At 37.7% G+C, this 16,633-nt stretch overlaps 5 protein-coding genes across 7 annotated transcripts in view; all 5 read right to left on the bottom strand.

The window, feature by feature from the left end:
- Positions 1–1,289: 1,289 nt before the first annotated feature.
- LOC108733014 (facilitated trehalose transporter Tret1-like) lies at positions 1,290–4,131 on the bottom strand. Its single transcript, XM_018464036.2, has 2 exons — positions 4,005–4,131; positions 1,290–3,820 (listed from the first exon to the last, which is right to left on the bottom strand). Exons 1-2 carry the CDS (start codon positions 4,102–4,104, stop codon positions 1,314–1,316), a joined length of 2,607 nt encoding a protein of 868 aa, XP_018319538.2. The 5' UTR covers positions 4,105–4,131; the 3' UTR covers positions 1,290–1,313.
- A 40-nt stretch (positions 4,132–4,171) lies between these two features.
- On the bottom strand, positions 4,172–9,857 carry LOC108734463 (facilitated trehalose transporter Tret1-like). 2 transcript variants are annotated; one of them, XM_025981172.1, is made up of 3 exons: positions 9,440–9,857; positions 8,546–9,114; positions 4,172–5,009 (listed from the first exon to the last, which is right to left on the bottom strand). In XM_025981172.1, the coding sequence occupies exons 1-3, from the start codon at positions 9,525–9,527 to the stop codon at positions 4,269–4,271; spliced, it is 1,398 nt and encodes a 465-aa protein (XP_025836957.1). In that variant the 5' UTR covers positions 9,528–9,857; the 3' UTR covers positions 4,172–4,268. The 2 variants fall into 2 exon arrangements, with proteins under 2 accessions (XP_025836957.1, XP_018321550.1); XM_018466048.1 differs by lacking the exon at positions 4,172–5,009 and having other exon boundaries at positions 7,708–9,114; positions 9,440–9,854.
- LOC108733003 (facilitated trehalose transporter Tret1-like) lies at positions 5,024–7,667 on the bottom strand. 2 transcript variants are annotated; one of them, XR_003232491.1, is made up of 3 exons: positions 7,541–7,667; positions 5,235–7,356; positions 5,024–5,046 (listed from the first exon to the last, which is right to left on the bottom strand). XR_003232491.1 is itself a non-coding variant. In XM_018464025.2 (2 exons), the coding sequence occupies exons 1-2, from the start codon at positions 7,638–7,640 to the stop codon at positions 6,047–6,049; spliced, it is 1,410 nt and encodes a 469-aa protein (XP_018319527.1). In that variant the 5' UTR covers positions 7,641–7,667; the 3' UTR covers positions 5,039–6,046. The 2 variants fall into 2 exon arrangements, 1 of the variants encoding a protein (XP_018319527.1); XM_018464025.2 differs by having other exon boundaries at positions 5,039–7,356.
- A 754-nt stretch (positions 9,858–10,611) lies between the features above and the next one.
- On the bottom strand, positions 10,612–14,240 carry LOC108734554 (facilitated trehalose transporter Tret1-like). The gene is made up of 3 exons (XM_018466171.2): positions 14,154–14,240; positions 13,574–13,694; positions 10,612–12,099 (listed from the first exon to the last, which is right to left on the bottom strand). Exons 1-3 carry the CDS (start codon positions 14,163–14,165, stop codon positions 10,793–10,795), a joined length of 1,440 nt encoding a protein of 479 aa, XP_018321673.1. The 5' UTR covers positions 14,166–14,240; the 3' UTR covers positions 10,612–10,792.
- A 139-nt stretch (positions 14,241–14,379) lies between these two features.
- Positions 14,380–16,633, bottom strand: part of LOC108734564 (facilitated trehalose transporter Tret1-like) — a 3,410-nt gene continuing 1,156 nt past the window's right edge. The window contains exon 2 of the mRNA XM_018466183.2: positions 14,380–16,034. Within this exon, the coding sequence (XP_018321685.2) occupies positions 14,728–16,034 (1,307 nt within the window). The 3' untranslated portion in view covers positions 14,380–14,727. The remainder of the gene's footprint in view (positions 16,035–16,633) is intronic.

Here is a 16,633-nt window from a genome sequence, read left to right as displayed (position 1 = left end):
TAGGACTAGAAAAGGTTAATGCTTCATTAACATTCATATAACTACTGGGAACAAAAGGTATCTATCTACCAATTTTATTAGCAAACTGTCATACTTTTAAATGGGATAGTGTAAAGGACTAGGACAATAAGAGGTTAATGCATCATTAACCTCAGTACAATCACTAGCAGATCTAAGGGGGACTTTCCCTAAACCTTTTAGGAGATGTTTTGGGAACGATAGGTATCTATCTACTAATTTTATTAGCAAACTGTCTTACTATTAAATGGGATAATCTCAAGGACTAGGACAATAAGAGGTTAGTGCCTCATTAACATCAACACAATCACTAACAGATCTAGAGGGGAAGCCTAAAGTTATATTTACTGGCAAATTGTATTGGCACATACTTTTAAACGAGACGGTATCAAGGACTAGGACAATAAATGATTAATGTTTTATTAGCCCTAGTAAAATCACTGGTAGATCTAAGAGGGAAGGCTAAGGGGATGTCTTGGGAATGATAGGAACCTATTTATTCATTTCATTAGCGAATTGCTACGCTTTTAATTGGAATAGTATTAAGGACTGGGAAAATAAAAGGTTAATGCTTTATTAACTTCAGTACAATCACTAGCAGATCTAAGGGGGAAGGCTGAAGAGATGTCTTGGGAATGATAGGAACCTATTTATTCATTTCATTAGCGAATTGCTACGCTTTTAATTGGAATAGTATTAAGGACTGGGAAAATAAAAGGTTAATGCTTTATTAACTTCAGTACAATCACTAGCAGATCTAAGGGGGAAGGCTGAAGAGATGTCTTGGGAATGATAGCAACCTATTCATTCATTTCATTAGCGAATTGCCACGCTTTTAATTGGAATAGTATCAAGGACTAGGACAATAAATGATTAATGTTTTAATAGCCCTCGTAAAATCACTAGTAGATCTAAGGGGGAAGGCTAAGGGGATGTCTTGGGAATGATGGGGACCTATTTACTAATTTTATTAGCAGATTGCCACGCTTTTAACTGTTATATTATTAAGGACTAGGAAAATAATAGGTTAATGCTTTACTAACCTTAGTACAATCACTAGCAGATCTGAGGGGGAACCTAAAGTGATGTTTTCGAAATGATACCTAGGTACCTACCTACTAATTTTACTAGCAAATTGCTTTAGCCCATATTTTTAAGTAGGACAGTATGAAGGACTAAAAGTGAAGGTTAAGGAGCTTTAAATCCAAATTCGAAATGGCAAATCCAAGACAACGGTTTATCCAATTAAAAAAATTGTTTTATTAACCACTTACATGTACATATAACAACAAATATTAACTTGTAATTTGCTTAATATCTTGTTGGATTTCTTCCAACGTTTTGTTCTTTGTTTCGATAAATATGAAGGAAACTACGATAGTAAAACAAACCGTGCACAGTGTGAAGAACAAAAACGGAGCGTACAAACTAACATGTTCGGCAAGTTCTTGAAAAATTTTCGCCGTTAACATGATGGTGCTTGCGTATATGATGGTCACTAACAGAACAGCTTTGGGTTTGATGCTAGCGGAAAACATTTCACCAAGTAGCAATGCAGGCGTTGTGCACAGTCCGACAGAGAACATTGTAATGTAAGCTAACATAATTGCTAACGGCAGCCAACTCACTGCTGATGTATCCGTATTGTCATTGACAATTAAGTAAACGGTCATGCACAATAGAGTGACTATTGTTCCGTAACATGAGATCATGAGCAGAGGTCTACGTCCAAATCTGTCAATAAATCTGGATGATATGAATGCTCCGATTGCCATCAATGTCATGCAAGTTATAGATGAGATGTGACATGGCACGTCACCTCCGGCTTCTCGAAAGATGTACTGCAGATAAGTCATGAATGCGTTTATGCCGGAATATTGTTGCGCAAGTCTCACCACTGACGCTATGAGGAATGCTCTTCTATTACTCTTGCTGACGAATATGTCTTTGTAAGAACTCTTCTCAGACATTTGTCTCTTTACGGCTTGTTCGATTTCGTAGAACTCCTCGTCAACGTTCGTCCTCCACCGAAGGATTTGGAGATCCCTTTTGGCTTCTTCCAATCGATTCTTTTCAATCAACCAGTAAGGAGAATCCGGCATCCACACGAATGTTATTAAATGGAGGATTGAGAAACTGCTCATAATAAACGCAGCTGTCCGGATGGTCGTATAATATCCGACTGTATTCATTATAATTTGACCCACAAAGTAACTAACTGTTAAGAGACAACCTAAAGACCCCCGCAGTCGTTTCTCCGTTACTTCCGCCGCGTAAACCGGAAGCGTTGTGAATACTATGGCGCCTCCGCATCCTCCCAGTGCTCTGGAAGTGTAAAGCATTGTGGTATTCACCGCGAATCCTATCATGAGCCAGCTCGCGAATTGGGGAATGAACACTAATATCATATGCCTCTTACGTCCAAGTGTCTTTAGTAGAAATCCGCAAAGCGGACAGAAAATTATTATTGCGATCGGATGAATAATTGCGAAATAAGACGTTTCTTCAAACGTCATAGGAATGTCCGATTCGTTTGACATGAGCTTCAAGATTGAAGGNATGAAAGAAACTACGATAGTGAAGCAAACCGTCGAAAGTGCGAAAAACAAGAATGGAACAAACAATCCAAAATTGTCAGCAAGTATTTGAAATATTTTAGCTGAAGTCAGCAACGCAAATGCCAACATCATAATCTGAAGCAGAACAGCTTTGGATTTGATGCTGGCCGAGAATAACTCGCTAAGAAGCAACGTGGGTATCATACTGAGTCCTATAGAGTACAACGCGATGTAAGTTAACATAATTGCCAACGGGAACCAACTTACTGGGGATGTGTCGACATAGTCACTGACATACAAGTAAACGGCTTGACAGAAAAGGGTGATGATGCACCCATAAGCTGAGATCATGAAGAGGGGCTTGCGGCCAAATTTGTCAATAAATCTGGATGCTATGAATGTTCCAATTGCCGTAAGTGTCATACACAAGATAGATGAGACGTGACTTGGTATGTCACCGCCAGCTTCTTGAAAGATATACTGCATGTAAGTAAAATATGCTTTTATACCGGAAAATTGCTGCGCCAGTCTTGTCACTGATGCTATTAAGAACGCTCTTCTATTACACTTACTGACGAATATGTCTTTGTAAGAACTCCTCTCAGACATTTGTCTCTTTACAGCTTGTTCGATTTCATCGAATTCTTCGTCAACATTTGATCTCCATCGAAGGATTTGGAGCTCTCGTTTAGCTTCTTCCAACCGATTTTTCTCTATCAACCAATAAGGAGATTGCGGCATCCACACGAAAATTATCAAATGAGTAATTGAGAAACTACTCATGACAAATGCGGCTGTGTGTATGGTGAAGTAATATCCGATCGCGCTCATTATAATTTGTCCCACAAGGAAACCGATCATGAAAACAGAACCTAAAGATCCTCTCAGTCTTTTTTCTGATATTTCTGCTATATAAACTGGAACGGATATGTACATTAGGGCATCTCCGATTCCAGCCAATACTCTGGATGCATGAAGCATTAACGAATTCACCGCGAATCCTATCATGAGCCAGGTCGTGAATTGGGGAACGAACACTAGAATCATATGCCTCTTACGTCCAAGTATGTTCAGTAGAAATCCGCTAAGTGGACAGAAAATCATTATTGTAATCGGATGAATAATGGCGAAATAAGACGTTTCTTCAAACGTCATAGGAATGTCCGATTCGTTTGACATGAGCTTTAAGATTGAAGGAGACGGCCATGCATGAAGGGCACCGGTTTGAGCAATTGGAATGCACCCTAAAAATTAAATAGATCTCAGGAGGTTTAATAAAAATTCAAAATACGTGAAACTTTAAAAGAAATTCAGCAGTTATTAAAGGTAAAATCTTTACGTGTTATACATTGTCGTTCTGGCTAAAAATATTATCGATTTTTAAATCGTTTTGTATGTACTAAAAGTGAAATTTAAAACATTACTAACCTGTCAAAACAATAACGATTTGTGTCCATTTTTGATTCTGGTCTTTTGGTTCGATGTTTTTTGGAGGAAAGAAAATATTAATAGTCATGTCTTCATGCATAAAAAGCTTTTCTTCACAAACTGCTACTGAGCATTTCAGAAAATGACCTTGCTATATTGACAGATGCTTTACGAAAATAATTTTTATTTATTATCATATACACATATACATATATCATTCCACCTTTACCAGGTTCAGATTGGTATAACAGAAAATGGCAAATTTTAACTTGTGCTTCGCTTAAGTTCCTGCTGGATTTCTTCCAACGTTTTGTTCTTTGTTTCGATAAATATGAAGGAAACTACGATAGTGAAAAAGATCGTCGAAAGTGCGAAAAACAGAAATGGCGCATACAATCCGACATTGTCCGCAAGTACTTGGAATATTTTAGCCGACGACATCATGGCACACGCGAATATTACCATCACCAGGATAACAGCTTTGGATTTGATGCTCGCTGAGAATAACTCACCCAGAAGTAAAGTTGGTATTATACAGAATCCCACCGAAAATAGCATGATGTAAGCTAACATAATTGCTAACGGTAACCAACTTACTACCGACGTATCGATAATGTCGCTGATGTAGAAGTAGACGGCTTGAGACAACAGGGTGATGATCGATCCATAACATGAGATCATGAGGAGAGGCTTGCGGCCAAACTTGTCAATAAATCTGGATGCTATAAGAGCTCCGACAGCCGTCAACGCCATAGAAATTATAGATGAGACGTGACTTGGCACGTCACCACCAGCTTCTTGAAAGATGTACTGTAGATAAGTCATGAATGCGTTTATGCCGGAAAATTGTTGTGCAAGTCTCACCACTGACGCTATGAGGAATGCTCTTCTATTACTCTTGCTAACGAATATGTCTTTGTAAGAACTCTTTTCAGACATTTGTCTCTTTACAGCTTGTTCGATTTCGTAGAACTCCTCGTCAACGTTCGACCTCCACCGAAGGATTTGGAGCTCCCTTTGGATATGAGAACTGGAATGCACCCTAAAAATAAAATAAATCTTAGTAGGTCTATCTTATTTCTGAATGTGATACTTTAATAAGAAATTCAACAGTGAGATACTTATCTCTTATCTGTAAAATATATTTAATTCAACTACTATGAATGGTAGATAAATTGGCCCGAAATAATAACGAATTTTAAACCAAAAAATGAAATTATAATTACTAACCTGTCGTAATAACAACGACTTGTGTCCATTTCTGATTCTGGTCTTTTGGTTTGATGTTTTTTGAAGGAAAGAAGATATTAATTGTCATGTCTTCAAGTATAAAAGTGCTTCCCTTCTTAAACTGCCATTTAATCAACTATATCTGTACGTATTTAGTTGTAATTTTTAAACGCGATATTAGATCGTGTTTTATGTACGCTATTTTAGAAAATGAATCAGTTTTCTTGACACATTTTTATTAGAACACTTATTTTCAAAAAGAGCTTTTGTCCATAATCTCCGCGTAGCCTTGCGGCTAACGTAATTCAATAAGTTTTATGCAATTTTCCGTTTTTAGTCAAAAACTGGATAAACGCAACCTCATCCTTGCTAAAAAAACTTTTTTTTTCATTTTAATTTTACAATGCGCTGATATTTAACAGAAATTAAATAATTATTGCTTTCGATTAGAAGACGAAATTAGACATAATGGTTATAACTCGAAGATGATGATAAGGTACACCAAAAATTGAATGACCCGTCAGAACATGCGTCAGATGCCACGACACATTGATTTTCTACAATTGTTCTACAATCTAACTTACAGTTGCATCAATAATTCGTTTGCTAGCACTATATTGAGATCATTATTATATTCATTAATTTGCTTATAAACTGCAATTTTGAATCTTTTTTAAATGGTGCAGAAGCGCATTTGATAAAGCTACACAGTTCATCAAGCATTTACCGAAGATCAAACTTTCTACTTTTTAAATAACGTTTATTTATGACTTAATGATGTAAAAATATTATGGGTACATAATCGAAGGTAATCAACTCGTCGTTCGCATAAGTTCTTGCTGTATTTCTTCCAACGTTTTGTTCTTTGTTTCGATAAATATGAAAGAAACTGCAATAGTGAAGCAAGCTGCCGAAAGTGCGAAAAACAAGAATGGAACAAACAATCCAAAATTGTCGGCAAGTACTTGAAATATTTTGGTTGCAGTCATCAACGCAAATGCGAATATCATAATCTGAAGCAGAACAGCTTTGGATTTGATGCTGGCCGAGAATAACTCGCTAAGAAGCAACGTGGGTATTATGCAGCATCCCACAGCGTACAACGCGATGTAAGCTAACATAATCGCCAACGGGAACCAACTTACTGGGGATGTGTCGACATAGTCACTGACATACAAGTAAACGGCTTGACAGAAAAGGGTGATGGTGCATCCATAAGCTGAGATCGTGAAGAGGGGCTTGCGGCCGAATTTGTCAATAAATCTGGATGCTATGAATGTTCCAATTGTCGTCAGTGTCGTACACAATATAGTTGAGACGTGACTTGGTATGTCACCGCCAGCTTCTTGAAAGATGTACTGCATGTAAGTAAAATATGCTTTTATACCGGAATATTGCTGCGTCAGTCTTGTCAGTGTTGCTATTAAGAACGCTTTTCTGTTACTCTTACTGACGAATATGTCTTTGTAGGAACTCTTCTCCGCCATTTGTCTCTTTACAGCTTGTTCGATTTCATCGAATTCTTCGTCAACATTTGATCTCCATCGAAGGATTTGGAGCTCTCGTTTAGCTTCTTCTAACCGATTTTTCTCTATTAACCAATAAGGAGATTGCGGCATCCACCCGAAAATTATCAAATGAGTAATTGAGAAACTACTCATGACAAATGCGGCCGTGTGTATGGTGAAGTAATATCCGATCGCGTTCATTGTAATTTGTCCCACAAGGAAACTGATCATGAAAGCAGAACCTAAAGATCCTCTCAGTCTTTTTTCTGTTATTTCTGCTATATAAACTGGAAGGGATATGTATATTAGGGCATCTCCGATTCCTGCCAATACTCTGGATGCATGAAGCATTAACGAATTCGCCGCGAATCCTATCATGAGCCAGGTCGTGAATTGGGGAACGGACACTAGAATTATATGCCTTTTACGTCCAATTATGTTTAGTAGAAATCCGCTGAGTGGACAGAAAATCATTATTGTAATCGGATGAATAATGGCGAAATAAGACGTTTCTTCAAACGTCATAGGAATGTCCGATTCGTTTGACATGAGCTTTAAGATTGAAGGAGACGGCCATGCATGAAGGGCACCGGTTTGAGCAATTGGAATGCACCCTAAAAATTAAATAGATCTCAGGAGGTTTAATAAAAATTCAAAATACGTGAAACTTTAAAAGAAATTCAGCAGTTATTAAAGGTAAAATCTTTACGTGTTATACATTGTCGTTCTGGCTAAAAATATTATCGATTTTTAAATCGTTTTGTATGTACTAAAAGTGAAATTTAAAACATTACTAACCTGTCAAAACAATAACGATTTGTGTCCATTTTTGATTCTGGTCTTTTGGTTCGATGTTTTTTGGAGGAAAGAAAATATTAATAGTCATGTCTTCATGCATAAAAAGCTTTTCTTCACAAACTGCTACTGAGCATTTCAGAAAATGACCTTGCTATATTGACAGATGCTTTACGAAAATAATTTTTATTTATTATCATATACACATATACATATATCATTCCACCTTTACCAGGTTCAGATTGGTATAACAGAAAATGGCAAATTTTAACTTGTGCTTCGCTTAAGTTCCTGCTGGATTTCTTCCAACGTTTTGTTCTTTGTTTCGATAAATATGAAGGAAACTACGATAGTGAAAAAGATCGTCGAAAGTGCGAAAAACAGAAATGGCGCATACAATCCGACATTGTCCGCAAGTACTTGGAATATTTTAGCCGACGACATCATGGCACACGCGAATATTACCATCACCAGGATAACAGCTTTGGATTTGATGCTCGCTGAGAATAACTCACCCAGAAGTAAAGTTGGTATTATACAGAATCCCACCGAAAATAGCATGATGTAAGCTAACATAATTGCTAACGGTAACCAACTTACTACCGACGTATCGATAATGTCGCTGATGTAGAAGTAGACGGCTTGAGACAACAGGGTGATGATCGATCCATAACATGAGATCATGAGGAGAGGCTTGCGGCCAAACTTGTCAATAAATCTGGATGCTATAAGAGCTCCGACAGCCGTCAACGCCATAGAAATTATAGATGAGACGTGACTTGGCACGTCACCACCAGCTTCTTGAAAGATGTACTGTAGATAAGTCATGAATGCGTTTATGCCGGAAAATTGTTGTGCAAGTCTCACCACTGACGCTATGAGGAATGCTCTTCTATTACTCTTGCTAACGAATATGTCTTTGTAAGAACTCTTTTCAGACATTTGTCTCTTTACAGCTTGTTCGATTTCGTAGAACTCCTCGTCAACGTTCGACCTCCACCGAAGGATTTGGAGCTCCCTTTTGGCTTGTTCCAATCGATTCTTTTCGATCAACCAGTAAGGAGATTCCGGCATCCACACAAATAATAATAAATGGATAATCGAAAAACTGCTCATGATAAATGCAGCGGTCCGTATGGACAAGTAGTATCCGATCGTGTTCATTATGATTTGGCCCAGAAAGAAACTGATCATGAGAACGCAACCTAAAGGCCCTCTCAGTCTTTTTTCCGTTATTTCTGCTATATAAACTGGAAGTGCGATGAATATTATGGCGTCTCCGAAACCAACAAAAACTCTAGCCGCGTGAAGCATTATGGAATTTACGCTGAATCCGACCAGCAGCCAGCTTGCGAATTGGGGAACGAACACTAGAACCATGAACCATTTACGTCCCAGTGTGTTCAGTAGAAATCCGCAAAAAGGACAGAGAATTATTATTGCAATTGGGTGGATAACGGCGAAGTAAGATGCTTCTTCGAATGTCATGGGGATATGGGATTCGTTTGACATTAGTTTCGGAATCGAAGGAGATGGCCACGATTGGAGGGCACCGGAGATAATCATTGGAATCGTTGCTGAAAATACACATTAGTTTGAGATGGATTAGTCGGAACGTTTTTGACAATTGAAAAAGTAGAAAAAGCGAGGCATTGATGTGAAATCCAGTACTCATGTTATGTCTAAAATCGGTAAAGACTTTCGCAGTCACCTCGTGAACTGATGATGTCCTTATTCCAGTCGTTGTAGGAAGGAACTTTGAAGAAGTTTACCATTCGTTGTTAGCGAAACGTTAGGAAGCAACTCCAATCAACGACCAGAACCAAGACAGTATCAGTTTCTTTTATTTTTCGACTATAATTTGTCCGAAATTTTGATTAAAACTGCCCAAAAAATACTGACCTGTCGTTACAACAATAACTTGTGTCCATTTCTGGTTCTCGTTCGTCTGTTCGATATTTTTTGGAGAAGAGAAAATTTTGATTGTCATGCTTTCGAGATTAGAAAATCCTTCTTAAAATTTGCGCGTAACTGAATGTGTTAACAGGTACACGCCACGGGATGTATCACAATAGCACTGTTGCACCTTATCTTAACAAAATATAACACGTTGCTTATTTGAATTATTCACGTCATATTTTATTAATGTGCACATCATTATTGTTATTTGTTAGGTATTATGTTTATGTACATAAGTTTATACTACAGCAACGCGCAGAACTATAACTGTAGATAGTTCAAATGAAGTGCGTTTTACCTCAAAATCATAAACCAGCTGATTCCTACCGGTCTTAAATAACAGAAGCTGTCCCCACCAAGAGAATTTGTTGTATTTTTTTATCAGTTGATAACATTATGTGAAAGAGGTCATAGAAGACGTAATTCTGTAGATAACTATATAATTTAATCCAAAAATTTTCGCAATCTACAGTTTGAAGATGCTATGTGTGCGGAACATTGTTGCCGTTTTATGGCACTGGTATTCTATAAGAATAAAGTTCTGTAGATTGATAACCATTATTGGCATTGAACCGTATCCATGATTAAATTTCAGAAATGAACATCAATTTCCAATTAATTATTATTATGTAACAAAACGTTAATGTGTTTCGAGTAAATAAATAGTTCGAAATATCATAATGACTTCTTGGGAAACGAAATTCATTAATAGTACAAATTATGTAGGTTTATTCACTCAACTTTTAATATAATTTATTTATATGTAGGATCAGTCGGTTATCTTTTCATCAGTTGGTGACCTTGAACGTGGCCTTGACAATGGGCTTCAAGATGATTCGCAGATCAAAATGGAATGCGTAATTTTGATCTCAGCAATAGATAGAGAGGGATATGTTGCAAATGGAAATATCTAATAATAAAAGATGTTTTGAGTATAGTAAATGATCTCGAAGTTTAAGTTCAAGGTAGCATCCAAGGCCGCCAATAGATTTCCGCTTTGAAGGATTACAGCCTTTGTCATAAACGCTTTATAAAGTCATGAGATTCAATCTCAATACTTCGTTGTGTCAAAATAAAAATACAATAGTCATAATAAATACTTTATTTAAATTACAAAAAAGAAATTATTTTATCTGTGTCTTCTTAATATGTACTTGTAGTTTAAATAGTTAACTTGAATGTTCGTGGAACGTCACGAAATGTATACTTCTAGATCCACCATTTTTTATCAAATGTAACTATACTTCGAATAGCGTTTTCTAATGCATTCAATTGTCCAGGTCATTTCCATAATTATTATCTCTTGCCTTTTAACATGGTCTGTATCTCGTCCAGGGTTTTGTTTTTCGTTTCTATAAAAGTGTAATAAACTACCACTGTCATAATTGTCGTGCAAATGGCAAAGAACAAGAACGGGGAATAAAGTCCGAAATTGTCTACCATAACCTGGAATATTTTTGTGGTGGACATTCTTACAGCCCCGTGAGTTACCGTGACAACTAGCCCAGCTTTGCACTTCATATGGACCGAAAATAATTCACCCAAAGTGATGTTAGGTATCATGGCGAAGCCTACGGATTGCGCTGTGATGTACAACAACATGAACATTAGAGGCAACCAGTCGATTATGAAAATATGGTAAGAGAGCTTTAAATGAAAGATTAAAGCTATAGAGAACAACAGGATGGAGCATCCAGTACCAGATAGTAACATTAAAGGCCTTCTGCCGTATCTGTCTATGATGAAGGCAACATTTAGGGATGCTATTCCAGATACCACTGCACATATGGACGCTGAAACGTGTCGTGGGATGTTTCCACCGGATTCATCAAAGATGAACTGCATGAAACCGTTCATTGCTGAGAATCCCGATAATTGTTGAGCAATCCTTACTACCAAGGTAATGATTAGAGCCTTCCTGTTGTATTTGACGGTAAACAGATCTTTATAAGAGCCTTTTTCGACACATTGCTTCTGCACGGCTTCTGAAATTTCGGCGAATTCTTTGTCGACATCGTCTCTCCATCTCAGAAGTTGCAACTGCTGTCTCGCTTCGTCTGGACGGTTCCTTTGTATCAACCAGTAAGGCGATTCTGGCATCAGTGCAAAAATTAAAAAGTGTACCAAACAAGCAATGGCCATAATCATGGCTGTTGATGGAATAGTGAGATAATATCCAATGATGTTGATGGTAAGCGTTCCCAGGGAGAAGCAGACTGTCAACAAAATTCCCAGACGACCTCTAATGTGTTTTTCGGTCGTTTCAGCAACGTAATAGGGAAGTGAAAAGAGCATGAACGAGTCCGATATTCCTGATATAATCCTCGACGTGTAAAGCATAGCGGTGTTCTTTCCGAAAACGATGAATAACCATGAGATCAGTTGCGACATAGAAACGACGTATGACGTTTTCTTCCGACCTATGACATCTCCAACGAAAGCTCCTACGAAGCTGAATATTATCATACTCAGTGATTTCAGAATTCCAAAATTAGCGGTCTCTTCGAACGTCATCGGGATGTATGAATCACTTTGAATCAGTTTTGGTATTGATGGAGACATCCAGCAGGACGACACACCAATAAAGAATGCGTATAAGGAAACTGTAACAAAGAATAGAATAGGTTGAAATTTACAAAGTTGGAATACGGGGGGGAAGTCCAACAGTAAGTCCAACAGTACAGCACGGGGAGATTGTCAGTAATGCTCAATACTTCAACTGCAGTGGAGGTACTAAAAATACTTTGAAAATCTTATTGGTCTACAATGGTACAGCTAAATCTAGATCATAATATTTGACAGATGAATGCAGCGTACGTCTTGGTTTAGTTTGCTAAGTCTTGGTTTTATTCGTTAATTGTTGATCTCGTTTTTTTTTGCATTGGAATGCTTTTGGTCTTGCCGTTTGACTCAGTGGCCTAGTATCGTTTCTGTAAACTTATAGATGATGCCAAATTGAAATTCTATAAATAATCTTTTAATAAGAAGAGGTCTTTACTGGTATGCAAGGAAAGTAAAAGTGGGGAAAGAGCGATATGTAGGGGATGAAAGATTAGAAGATGTGGATGATTTTAGGTGTCTAGGAAGTCAGATACGTCAGGACGGAAGGAGTAGTAGTGATATAAAACAGAGGACACCGAAGGTCGATTTGCCTTCAATAAAAAGTCACCTATGCTCTTGAATGATTGATTTAAAAATTCGGAAAACAACAAAGCGCTGCAGGAGTACGAAACATGGACGATGGACGCGGCGGAAAAGAAAATGTTAGAAGTCTTCGAAATCTGGTGTTATAGGCGAATGATGAGGATACTGTGGATAGAAAAGGTTATAAATGAAGAGGTATTAGAAAGAATAGGAGAACAGAGGATTCTATGGAAGTCAATAAAAAATAGGCGAGATAGGTTGGTAGGACACCTTCTCATTCATGAAGGTCTAGTCAGAGACGTATTAGAAGCAGATAGGGATAAACCAAGATTAGATTACTGTTCGCAAATCGTTAAGGATGTGGGATGTTTTAGTTTTATGGAAATGCGAAGATTAGCTCAGGGTAGGTAAGAGTGGAGTTGCGTGTCCAATCAGTCTTATGATTATGACGATGATGAAGAATATGTCTTAGAATAACAATGCTTAGTTAGCACATTGACATTCATTCTGAAACCTTACAGATACGAATCTTTGCAAGATGATAAAAAAATGAATGTTCAAATCTTTACCAAACTTTCTCTGTAACATTACATTGGAGAAGTCCGGTTACACCTCGAAATTATTCGGTTCTCATAAAGAGCTCTAATTAATTTAATAACCATTTAGGTAGTGATCCTGAAATTTTGTAAGAACTTGCTATTACCATAGTGTCAGCAAAATCTCTTTGTTATTTTTCCATGGTGTCAACATACTTAAGTAAGACGTACATGTAATAAATCTAACGTGTTTATACGAGGATTACACCTTTTTATAGGTCGCCACGTTTAAAAGTTTCCATTAAAAGGAACTACTAAAACTACAGTCAATTGTATTGTGCAAGTTCATGTTTACAATTACTTTGATCCTTAATTAAAACAAAAATAGTTTACTTACTGGTAACGGCTGCCAATACTTGCGGCCATTGCTGATTCACGTCGCGTCCCAGTGTTATCCTATTGAGGAAGAGTCCAGGATTTACCATGTCTGCAAGTTTGTCACGAGAACGTACATCTACCTATTTCGGGTATATATTTATGTAAATGATCTCTCTGGAGATTGTAATTAGAAGTAATTTATATATTTTTTTCGGGATTGTTTACATTCTGATACGTTTTTTGGTATGATGTGATTTATTAGCGTCCATGTTTACTGAAATTTATTTGCACTCAGAGGTAGCTACCCATTGTAAAAACAGAGTTTCACGAAGGTAAATACTGCGCAAATGACATTCATGCTGTAGTTCATATCAATAATTAAATATCTACCTGAACGTCATGTTGTTTCGTAACTTTCGTAATTAGAAATGTCGTGGAATATTGCGCAAATCGTTTTTGAAAAATTACTTATTACGTTCTTGTTGAAAATTGTGTGATATATACAAAATACCGAGTTTTGTCCATTTATCACAAAAGTACACTAATTTTTATATATTTCAGCCATGTGTTATCTAGACGTAGAGTCAAAGAACACTTACCTCCGAGGACATTCTTGTCGATTTCTTTTTCCAAACAGTGGTGTTAAAATCCAGTGAAGCAAATTAAAAATTTAAAATGGCAAAAAAGTTTTATTCCAAGAAAAGTATATATTAAAGTAACTTCAAATAGTTTAACCCATAAATATGCTGGAAGTAGCAATATTCCGTTTACTCTTACATATCTCGTCTTGGTCTCGGTTTTAGTCTTGTTCTTGTTCGTACGATCTTGGTTTTGGTTTTGACCTTGTTCATTGGCTCTTGGTTTTATCCTAGCTTGTATAATGATAGTATTGATCTTGGTCCTGCGGTCATAGTCTAGTCCTGCGAAAAATATGATGGTCCTGCTTGTCCGCAGGACCAAGATTATGACTGTAAGGCAAGGACAAATTTTTTTCATCACTTATTCGGTGTCATTTGATGTGAGACATGTTTAGAAACGATTCTATTCTGCGTTACGTGGTAACACTTTGGATTTTGCTTCAAATCATTTATTAAAAAAGAGAAAATAGTATAATAACAATATTACAGCAACATCACAGTTCATTAAAATGCCACAGTCCTATTGGTTACAACCCTAATGGTCATGTCTTAAAATGATTTGTATTTCGTCTAAAGTTTTATTTTTGGTTTCGACAAAGATACAGTAAAGTATAAGGGTGAAAACTAAACACGTGCTTCCAAAAACCAAAAAAGGAGAATAAAGCCCAACGTTGTCTACCATCACTTGAAACGTTTTCGCCGTAAAAATTTTCATAGAACCGTGCGTCACATTAATGATCAAACCCGCTTTGCATTTCACATGGGCAGAAAATAGCTCACCCATTGTAAGACTAGGTATCATGGCGAGACCCATGGATTGAGTTATTATGTACGTTATCATGAACAGCAGGGGTAGCCAATCGGCTATGTGAACATTATACGAGAATTTAAAGTAAAACAATAGAGATATAGCAAATAAAATGGTCGAAGTCAAGCCACTTGATATTAGTATCAGAGGCCTACGTCCGTATCTATCGATAATCAACGTTACGCCAAGACAAGTTGCACCTGATACTAGTGCGCAAATGGAGGCCGAAACGTGTCTTTCAATACCACCTCCGGCTTGTGCAAATATCAATTGAAGGAAATTGTTGACAGCCGAATATCCGGACGACTGTTGTGCCACCCTGGTCGCCAGTGTTATTATAAGAGCCTTCCTGTTACACTCGTCCATGAACAACTCCTTGTAAGAACCCTTGACGACCGACTGTTTCCGCACAGCTTCCGAAATTTCGGCGAACTCCTTATCGACATCTTCTCTCCATCGCAACAATTGCAGTTGTTGTCGAGCTTCATCCGAACGATTCCTTTGGACCAACCAGTAAGGAGATTCGGGCATGAAAATGAAAATGGAAAAATGGAGTATGGTCACAGCTGCCATGACGAATGCAGCCGATGGTATACTCAAGTAATAACCGACGACGTTTATGAAAAGAACTCCAACGGAGAAAGACAAGGTTATCAAGATCCCCATGCGACCTCTTATGTGCTTCTCAGTTGTTTCCGAGATGTAGTACGGGGTCGAGAAGAGAAAAAATGCATCGGTTATCCCGGTAAGGATTCTGGAAACGTGAAGCACGTAGACGTTTCGGGCAAAACCGACCGAAAGCCACGATGCCAGCTGTAATAGTGAGACGAGATAACAGGTCCGTTTTCGTCCCATGATATCACCGATCGACGCTCCAACAAAACTGAAGACGATCATTGCCGCTGACTGGAAGATCGCAAAGTAGGCAGTCTCCTCAAACGTCATGGGGATGTAAGAATCGGCTGAAATTAATTTTGGCACCGATGGGGACATCCAACTTGACTGAACACCGATGAGGAATGCATACCATGAAACTGAAAGAAATTAAAAGTTGTTCTTGATTTACTGTTTAATAGTAAGGAAACTACAAACAAGGAGTTAGGAGTTAGAAGGTTTTGAGTATGGAAGATGCTTATTAGGAACGGAATTTACACCCTTATCGAAAGTATAGGGTTGTTCGGAAAGTCATTTCGTTTTTTCCCGACAGAGGATTTAATTGTATTCTTTTGCACCCAACTTCACATTTAAGCCGTATAATTTTTATCTGCGATTCGCTTCTCAAACGTCACGAAAATGATCCGTTTTTGAAGCGCATCATCACGAGGGACGAAAAATGGGTTGTATACAACAACGTCAAACGCAAGAGGTCATGGAGCAAAAAAGATGAACCGGCTCAAACCATTTCCAAAGCGATATTCACCAAAAAAAGGTGATGCTGTCTGTTTGCTGGGATTTTAAAGGAATCGTTCTTTTTGAGCTTTTACCGGAAAACACAACGATTAATTCGGAAGTCTACTGTCATCAGCTGGACAAACTGAATGATGCACTTCAACAGAAAAGGTCAGAACTAATCAACAGGAAAGGTGTAGTGTTTCACCAAGACAACGCGAGACCTCACACAAGTTTGGTCACT

Source organism: Agrilus planipennis, unplaced genomic scaffold (assembly GCF_000699045.2).
Source record: "Agrilus planipennis isolate EAB-ADULT unplaced genomic scaffold, Apla_2.0 scaffold1, whole genome shotgun sequence".
In the NCBI taxonomy this organism is placed as follows: domain Eukaryota; kingdom Metazoa; phylum Arthropoda; class Insecta; order Coleoptera; family Buprestidae; genus Agrilus; species Agrilus planipennis.
Note: the sequence above shows the minus strand (reverse complement) of the source record. Positions and strands in the feature narration are given on the sequence as shown.

Bases quoted from the DNA above. Each gene is read 5' to 3' on its own strand.
- LOC108734463 (XM_025981172.1), bottom strand. From the start codon at position 9,527: ATGACAATCAAAATTTTCTCTTCTCCAAAAAATATCGAACAGACGAAC. The intron at 9,115-9,439 runs GTCAGTATTTTT...GTGTATTTTCAG, and splicing joins AGTTATTGTTGTAACGACAG to CAACGATTCCAATGATTATC. The intron at 5,010-8,545 runs ATCCTTCGGTGG...AGGGAGCTCCAA, and splicing joins AAGCCAAAAGGGAGCTCCAA to ATCCTTCGGTGGAGGTCGAA.
- LOC108734554 (XM_018466171.2), bottom strand. The intron at 12,100-13,573 runs GTAAGTAAACTA...TCTTTGTTACAG, and splicing joins AGTATTGGCAGCCGTTACCA to TTTCCTTATACGCATTCTTT.
- LOC108733003 (XM_018464025.2), bottom strand. From the start codon at position 7,640: ATGCATGAAGACATGACTATTAATATTTTCTTTCCTCCAAAAAACATC. The intron at 7,357-7,540 runs GTTAGTAATGTT...TTTAATTTTTAG, and splicing joins AATCGTTATTGTTTTGACAG to GGTGCATTCCAATTGCTCAA.